The sequence below is a fragment of the Camellia sinensis genome, chromosome 3 (genome assembly GCF_055761805.1).
Source record: "Camellia sinensis isolate YWXY chromosome 3, ASM5576180v1, whole genome shotgun sequence".
NCBI lineage: Eukaryota > Viridiplantae > Streptophyta > Magnoliopsida > Ericales > Theaceae > Camellia > Camellia sinensis.
Window position 1 is genome coordinate 153,226,088 of NC_138963.1, and position 9,487 is coordinate 153,235,574.

Below are 9,487 nucleotides of genomic sequence, written 5' to 3' on the forward strand. Positions count from 1 at the left end.
CCGGTGCTCCCCACGGTGAAACACTAGGGCGAACAAAGCCCTTATCTAGCAATTCCTGGAGCTGAACTTTCAACTCAACCAACTCTGCTGGAGCAAAACGGTAAGGTGCCATAGAAATCGGCGCCGTACCAGGCACTAAATCAATAGAGAACTCTATCTCTCGGTGAGGTGGCAAACTAACAAGATCTTCGGGAAAAACATCCGAATACTCACAAACCACCCTCGGCAATACAACCTGGGTCTCACCACTCTCACCACTCTCAAAGCCGGCAAGTAGACTACTAAGCTCACTTCGCCCTCGCGAATCATACCCCGGTGGCAAAACACTACCAACCCGGTCTCCCAAAAAATGGAACCACTCCCCGCTCAAGGTACACAATGTAACCCTCTGGCGGTAGCAATCAATAACAGCCCGGTATGACGATAACCAGTCCATACCCAAAATAACATCAAAACCCTTCATGGGCATGACAACAAACGGAAAAGGAAGCCTATAGTCGGCGACCTCTATATCACATCCTCTAACACCCTGTTTCAGAATTAATTCACCACCCAAAGGCGATACCACACAAATAGGAGATGCTAACTGTGCTAACTCCAATTCCAAAACAGATGCAAATGCAGCAGATACAAAAGAATGAGATGCACCCGTGTCTATCAACACATTAGCAACTGAGTTGCAAAACAGAAAAGTACCTCTCACTACTGATGGAGCCGGTACTAAGTCCTGCGCGGTAACAGCATACACACGCCCCGTAGGCCCCTGGTCTACCTGCTCACCTCTCGGAGCAAAAGACTGCTGCACAGACTGGGATGACGAAGCTCCCGGATTGGCCCTCGAGGCCTGCACAGACTGAGCTGGCTGAAAACCCTGCGTCTGCCTAGAACCAGACGCTCCCGAAGTGGCACTCAACTGTGGGCAAAACCTCTTCATGTGCCCAGGTTGTCCACACTGATAACAAGTCAAGAGCTGCCCCCTGCCCAAACTCTGACTCTGCGATCTAGCTGAAGAAGAAGCAGCTTTCTGACCCCCACCCTTCTGCGGGCAAACAGATACCTTGTGACCCAGCTGGCCACACTTGTAACAAGTGAATTCTCCCTGACTGCCTCTCCCCGAGCCTACACTAGGCACTGGAAAGGTCGATCTAGAGACTGCACCCTGAGACTGCTGAGGGTTAGAACCCCTCTGCCTCCTGCCATCACTCTGACTATCCTGGCTCCTCTTGGAGCCTCTCTGCCCCTCATCCTCCTCCTGCATCATGAGCTCCATATGAGCTGCAGCGTCCACTAGGTGTCTATACTCTCGAATATAAGACCCACCAATTCTCAACTTGAGGCCCCGCCTCAACTTCCGCTCAAACTCATAGCAACGGCGTTCCTCAGACGCCACCAGTTCAGGTGCAAACCTAGACAGACTGGTAAAAGTAGCCTCAAACTCGGCCACTGACAAGCCCTGCTGATTAAGCCGGCTAAACTGATCCCTCAGCTTCTCCCTAGCTGCTGCTGATAAAAACCTCTCCTGAAAAGCATTCACAAACGCCTCCCAAGTACCACCAACACGAGCTTTCTCGTACTTCCACCATTGACCCGCATCTCCCTTCAGTTGAAAGGATGCCAAGGTCACTTTCAGTGCTCCGTCCTCGATGCCAAGCATCTCAAACGTCTTCGTTGTCTGTTCGAGCCATTCATCTGCCTTAAGCGGCTCTTTAGGATCCCCGATAAACTCGTCCGGATTACACCGGAAGAACTCCCTCTTCAAGAAAGAAGGCCCTGCCTCAGCTGCCTGATTCTCAGCCCTAAGAATACCCAAAGCTCCTGCTAACTCTCTGGCCAAGGCACCCATAGCCTGTTGACCTACTGGCTCGGCCACATTGGCCTGCCCAACTCCCTCCTGCACTGCCGGAATCTCACCCTGTAACGGTACTTCCTGCCTCGCAGGTCTACCACGCCTAGCACCTCTTCCTCGTCCTGACATCCTAATAAAGGCAACACAGAACGTTAGCACATTCATAAATGTGCCGAAACTAAACACTCACGTCCTAATGCCTGGACAACTGTAATTCACTCCACATAAGCACATAAACACATAAGCACTTACGAATTTCATTTCCGGATAATGATAGTCCCGAGGCGTTACTAGAGTTCCGGTTAGAAACAGCGTTGATCAAGTGCTTTTCCAACAAGACTCCCAGAAACTCAAGGATCCGATCAACATCCAAGAAATTAAATCCCATACCCACATAGTCACATAAGCATGTTATCAAATAAACACATAGCATATGGTACTACATTTAAGTCTCTATCAAGCGAGACAAACCCATTGTGATACTAATCACTTCCCACGTACCCAAAGTATTCGAACCCGGTACGCTCTGATACCAAGTTGTAACGCCCTCAAAATAATAACAATAAATCCATCAGATAAGCCATGCATTTACATTTAAACTAACCGCATTCCTTTGGTTCATTAGAATTCCAAGACATAAGTATTACATGTTAACCTCATAACAAAATGCCCTACGGGCTTACAGCTTTCCAAGTTAACACTTGGTTACAACAAAGAGTTCTAACTCGTTTACACATTAAGCCCTTGGCTTGAAATTACATGTAATACATCAAAAGTAAAACGACAAAACTATGCCCGCCACTAGCCTCCCAGCTATGTCCTTGGAGGTGGCATGCTTCCTGTACCTGAAAATGATATTCCCATATAGGGTGAGCCACAGCCCAGTAGAAATACACTAAACCAACCATGGACAATGACTAAAACATTAGCAATTGATAGTTGGTCAACACTGATACAATCACATAAATTACATATTTATGTCAACGACTTACAAGTCCCAATTACCTTTCATTTTCCCTTTTTCAACAGATAAGCATGCCAGCTCTATCATCATTTCCACAGATATGTATAAAAACTATATCTCACATTCAGATAAGCATAAAAGCTGTATCCACATTCTCAACAGATATGTATATCAACAATATCCACAGATAAGCATACAAGCTGTATCCACACTTCACAAAGATAAGCATATGAGCTCTATCTTCACTTCTCTAGACAAGCATATGAGCTCTGTCTACGGAGTTCATCCCCTATCTCCTCCCAATACCTATCCGGTTTAGAGGTACATCCCCTATCTTCCCCTAAACCGCGGAGTACATCCCCTATCTCCTCCTCTACACATAATGTATATAAACACATTGGTTCTATATACAATCACACAATACACACAATTAATGTATTCTATCAACCGTCAAGTTCCATGACACATTCCATTGATTAGTTTCCGTTTACCTAATCATCATGCATTGTCTACAACAATCTCGACTATCCTCCACCGATAGCCCAAAGCAGTTATTTCTAAAACAGAAAATAAATGCACAAATGGATATTCAATCAACATTTCATTTCCTCATTTCTCACCAATTAATTATCCCAATTAATTAAACAATGTAATTAGGCCATTTTCCATAATTACCATTTCAACCCTTAGGTCCCATTTTCATCAATGATTCAACAATCATTCCATTTTCTATGCCAAACATGCATCTAGGTTTATTATGAATAAAACCCCAACTTTTGTAAAATTACACAAAAGCCCCAAACTTTCACAAAATTACCAAACCAAGCCCAACATCTCAAAATACCAAAATTTAAAGACAAAACCCATAGAGAGGAGTAGGTTATCCCTACCTCAAATTCGGAGTCCCAAAGGAGAAGACGACAAAACCCAACGTGCTCCAAAACCCGAGATTTTCAGATTAAAATGAAGCCCTCGACGATCAACAACTTTTTTGTAAAGGCCAAAGGTGAGTAAATCACTCCTACTACATCAAAACCTAGAGAGAAGGTAGAGTCTAGAGTGAGAGGCTCAACAATGGTGATTTTGGAAAAGTAAGAGAGAGAAGAGAAAGTGAAAAAGTGATTTGAAAAGTCACAATTTCGGGACTTTAACCCAGGTCTCCGCTCGAGCGTAAAACACCCCGCTCGAGCGGCCACTCACAGACTTCCGCTCGAGCGGCCAACCTCCCGCTCGAGCGCAGAATGCACTCGCCCAGCACTTTTGCAGAACCAGGCCTCCGCTCGAGCTCCCAACCCTACGCTCGAGCTCACAACACTGCACAACAAGATACTGGATGGATGTAATCTACGCTCGAGCGCCAACACCTCCGCTCGAGCGTACAGGCCAAAAATCTGGGCAACAAGTTTTGGTTTCTAAACTCAACCAACCTGTAACAAACCCGCTCAACACATCCTATAACTCAAATACAAAGTAAGAAAGGATGTAAACAAGATAATAAACAACTACCAACATCCACGGACACATGTCCGGATCACTATACAACAAGGGTAAACCCGGGATCGCTATATGCTCTACTCTAATTACCTTTTACTATGCTGTGAAGCTTAGAGTCACTTAAAAAATGAACTAAAGAGTGATGAAAATTCAAATGCTAAACAGATGATCTTATAGATTCATTGCAAGAGAGAGTTTTTGCTACAATAAGAACAAAAGGAAAATTATTCACTATATTACAAGAAAGAAAGAGAATTGTTGAAGAACTCATTTAACCATTTAGGTGTAGTTGTTACCAATCAAGCTAACATTTTTTATTTATGGTCATCATTCAACTTTTTCTTGCATCTCATTTAACCATTTCGAGCCTCTTGGGAAAACATAGGATGTTGCCTATCAAAATCCTTCCACGCCTCACCATCAGCCGGGTGTCTCAATATCCCATCATCTACTCGCTTTTCTTTGTGCCATCTCATATCTACAGCTGTTTTTCTTGACATATATAATCTTTGCAGCCTCGGTGTCAACGGGAAGTATCTTAAGATCTTATAAGGAATTTTCTTACCTTTTCCATCATTCAACTTGTATCTGGACTCTTGATAAATCGGACAGTTTTCCAAATTTGCATTCTTCTTCCAGAAAAGTGCACAATCATACTTACATGCATGAATCGTCACATATCCTAAGCCTAAGTCACGCAAGAATTTTTTGGCTTCATAAAGGGTCCATGGGATCACTTGATCACTTACCGGTAGAAGGTCCTTTAATATCCCCAACAACATGTTGAATGACTTATTGCTCCACTTATTCAACACCTTCACATGAAGCATCTTAACAACAAATGATAAAACAGAAAACTTACGACACCCAGGGTACAACTCTCTTTGAGCATCATTCAATAATTTATCGAAGTTGCGCACATCCTCTCCTTCAACATTGTTAGCCACATCATCGTCATCGTCTTCTTCATCCCCCTCATTTTCATTATCATTCATGATAGTCCCCATGTAAACATCTTCTAACAAATTTAGGAATTCATCTTGATCTCTGTCTATATCTTCTTCCATTCTGTCCCCAACACTTCCAAAGTCATTGTGGTCGTCATCATTCAATGCATGAGATTCATTCATGGGAACAGATTCCCCGTGATGCACCCAAGTCTTATAAGAAGGGGACATTCCTTTCACGACCAAATGATACTCCACAATTTTACTAGTGTGTTGTTCACAATTCAAACAGTCCATACAAGGGCAACGAATCTTACCATTTGGCCCTACATTTAACATTGCGAACTGAACAAAAGCCTTTACCCCATCTCGATACTGGGAACTCATTCTATTCTTAAGTAACATCCAACTCTTGTCCATATTTGGTCACCTACAAAGCCAATGTTATGTGAAATTCCTTTATCACTATGTACACTAATATTCAATAGGTAAGTGGTCCTATGTCATTTAACTAAATTTAAAAAAAAAAAGAAGAAAAAAAAAAAGGAAATGCAATGTAGAGTAAAGGGTGAAAAAGAATCATATAGTAAGTGATGACATAGATATATACCTTTAACTAAATTAGGTATGTGTAATTTATTGACAAGTTGTACTAACAATAATAATTGATAAACAAGAATTACTATTCAAGTAAAGCATGCAATGTAGAGTAAAGAGTGAAAAAGAATTATATAGTAAGTGATGACATAGATACATAAATTATAATTGCTATATAAATTATGGTCTTCAAATTGTTACATATTAGTTTAGTTATTTTTGTAAAAGCATATTCATTTATTTTAGCAATTTGAGTTATTTATTTGTTGAGTTAGACATGGAATTGAGATTTTTGTAGCAAAACACAACAACCACCCCCTAATTAGCATATTTGGGCTTATCTTATTTATATATCAAATAGTTCCTTGGATCATCTAATTGTTTGTTATATCATGAATGCTCACAATAGTAAAACGAAACTAAGAATACAATAAGTGAATCCTAAGAATAAAATTAAGTGAATCCTCTAATACCCACAAATTTAATAAAAAAGTGTCAAACTTCTCTAAATAAATTAAAAATGCCTTAACAAATAGTCAAAGATTACCTGATGTAGTAATTGCCCCCAACGAACGAGTGCAGCTTTTTTATCTCTCTGCATTAACCGATAACCTATAATAATTGATAATTGTAAATCAAATTTTAAATTAAAATCGCACTATACATGAAATTAATGAAGAGATATGGGCATGAAATGAATGTCAAATAACGTATAAGGACACTCATGGATATGCGCAAAATAAACAATTCACCTACACACCTAAATAAATTATTGTACTTCTTAAAAGGAGATATCATCCGTAAAAATATGAAAAGTGAGGTTCAATCAACATGTCCCAAAACACATCAATGCTTTTTGGTCAAACACAAGGAAAAGAAGATGGTGGATGCACTTATTCCACTTCAATGCTTTTTGGTCAAACACAAGGAAAAGAAGATGGTTTTCAACAAAAGAAGATGTCTATTATTTATAGTATGTGTTCTTATAAAAATACAAAATTATTTTAATAAAACAATAAGTTAATAAAGCAATAATTGTAATAGCTTCATTGTATATTATCTACGAACACTGCCAGGTTTGGGACAGTGGTGTTCTACAGTGGGGTGTGAAATCTTTGTCTTGAACAAAATAAAACGGTATGAATGTTTGTGTCGGTTCGACCAATTAATAAAGTGTGTTTTTGGTTTGAATTTATTAAAAAAATATAAATAAAATTAAAAAGTGTGTTTTTGGTAGTAATATCAGCAAGGCTAGATTACATCATTAGTCTTTCTATTTTTTATTCTTATAATTTTAATTTAATTTTTACACTTTTAATTATATTATAATGTACCCCATCTGACTGTGTTATCATATTTTGAATTAAAAAAATCATGTACAAAATTACAAAGATTAGAATGAAATTCAAAATAAATTATAGAAAAATTATATCATTAATTCTATAGTTTAAATGAAATATTATTCTAATTTTTATAATTTTAAGGAAAATTAAAGTGCTGTTTCACTTAAATTACAGGAGTAATAGTATCATTTGCCAACCAGCAACTTGTACTTGTACCCCAATTCACCCCTCATTCATGGGGAGCCTACCAAGCCATGTCGCTTCGGGTCAGCAAAGGGCTATTTAGTGTGACTCACTTAAACCCATCAACATGATTTGCACTTTTCATTATGTAATAACTTTTTAATATATAAGGATGGTTTAGAATAATCTAAATAAGTATATTTTTTATTTTTTTTATAAAAAGATATGTAGAAATGTAAAGAGGTGATACGACTCAAAAACAATAAAATGATAAAAAAGTGTGTTACAATAGGTCATGCCAAACAAATTCATAATTTATAAACATAATTAAGTTGATAAGATGTATTGATAGTTATAAAATAATTAGGTTGATAAGATATATTGATAGTTATACGATTAGAGATCACATTTATATTAAAAACAATGTGATTTTGAAAAATAATTCATTTTGAAAATAAAATAAAATTTTATTCAATCATCATGTGGTAATCAATGTTCGATCAATTTGATTTTTACATAAATAATATGCTTGACAAATAATAGAAAACGAACAATTTAGATAATCTTAATAGGTTTGGAGTCAGACCTAGTAAGAGTCATAGCAACCCCTATTCTGTACAAAACACAACGGACACCCGATTTCTCATTCAACGGCATGAGATTATGAGTCTCTAAAAAAGTGTTTCTCCAATCATCTCTTCTTATCCATGTTAGTGACCAAAGGCATTTTTTACTCCCAGAAGGGTATCTATATCTCCCACTATATACAGTATTAAAATATCATACAGTGGAAAAACATCTTCCCTCTCAATGCTCTATATTCTCAAACTGAGAAACATTCAACAAACTCATTCATTTTGGCCTCATTTTATGGTCACACAATCAAAACATGTATTCAATGTGTGAATATGCATGCATGTGTACAAGCTTGTCAATAATAATGAAGTGATTAGTTAGTGAACTTTTTGGAAAAATAACTCAATCGAAAAATAACTCAATGGGGACATTCTCTTACTCTCTATCATATAACCCAATTGAAAGCCTAGGAGAGGAAAAGGGACTACATTCAGAATATTAGAGACAGAGAAGAGAACAGAGCAAAGACCCAAAAAGAGGGTCACGATCTGCTGCTGATCTGCTGCCGATCTGGTGCTGCCCGGCGCTGCTATGCCGTTGGCATTCGGCTGCGCGAGAAAGCAAGAGGGAGAGGGAGAGGGACTACATTCACAATGTTAGAGACAGAGAAGAGAACAGAGCAGCGATCCAACAAGGGTCGCGATCTGCTGCCGCCGATCGAGCACTGTTGTGCCTTTCGCATTCAGCGGTGCAAGAGAGTAAGAGGGAGAAGGAGATGGAGAAGGAGAGGGAGAAGGAGAGGGAGAGAAGAAGAAGAGAAGAAGAAGAGAAGAAGAACATACCTGAGAAGTGCTGCCGCCGATCACTCTGTGCTGTGTGCCGTTTCACATGGATGAGAAATGAGAAGAAGTTAGGTCAATTGGTTGTTTATTCACTAGTCAACATTTTTTGGCAATAAAAAATTTGGTAAAAAAAAAATACAAATTAATTTGTCTTTAAATTATTTGTCTTTAATAATTTGGTAAAAAATAAAAAACTTTGTTTATTGATATAATTGTCTTTATAGAAATTATTTGTCTTTAATAATTGTATTATTTGTCTTTAAAAAATACAAATTATTTCTATAAATTATTTGTCTTTATAGAAATAATTGTCAAATTAATTATTTCTATATTTTTACAAATTTCTATACATATTATTTCTATATTTTTATAGACAAATTAATAGATTGGTCCAAATTAATAAATTAATATTTGTATGGAAATATAGAAATAATTGTATAGAAATTATTGTAACAATTAATATTTGTATAGAAAACATATTAATATTTGTCTTTATAGAAATAATTAATATTTGTATTGTAACAATTAATATTTGTATAGAAATTATTAATTTGCTACAAATTTCTATACAATTATTACTATAAATTATTTTTATCAACAAATATTTGTAACAAACTATTTCTATATTTTTGGCAAACTTTGTTTATAGGAATAATTGTCTTTATAGAAATTATTTGTCTTTAATAATTGTATTA

The 9,487-nt window shown here is 37.6% G+C and overlaps 1 protein-coding gene across 1 annotated transcript; it reads right to left on the reverse strand.

Annotated features, from left to right (window-relative positions):
- Nucleotides 1–4,657: 4,657 nt before the first annotated feature.
- On the reverse strand, nucleotides 4,658–8,842 carry LOC145821936 (uncharacterized). Its single transcript, XM_082918507.1, has 3 exons — nucleotides 8,793–8,842; nucleotides 6,396–6,460; nucleotides 4,658–5,681 (listed from the first exon to the last, which is right to left on the reverse strand). The coding sequence occupies exon 3, from the start codon at nucleotides 5,669–5,671 to the stop codon at nucleotides 4,658–4,660; it is 1,014 nt and encodes a 337-aa protein (XP_082774633.1). The 5' UTR covers nucleotides 5,672–5,681; nucleotides 6,396–6,460; nucleotides 8,793–8,842.
- Nucleotides 8,843–9,487: the final 645 nt, after the last annotated feature.

Excerpts from the sequence above, each read along its gene's own strand:
- LOC145821936 (XM_082918507.1), bottom strand. The coding sequence starts at position 5,671 with ATGGACAAGAGTTGGATGTTACTTAAGAATAGAATGAGTTCCCAGTAT.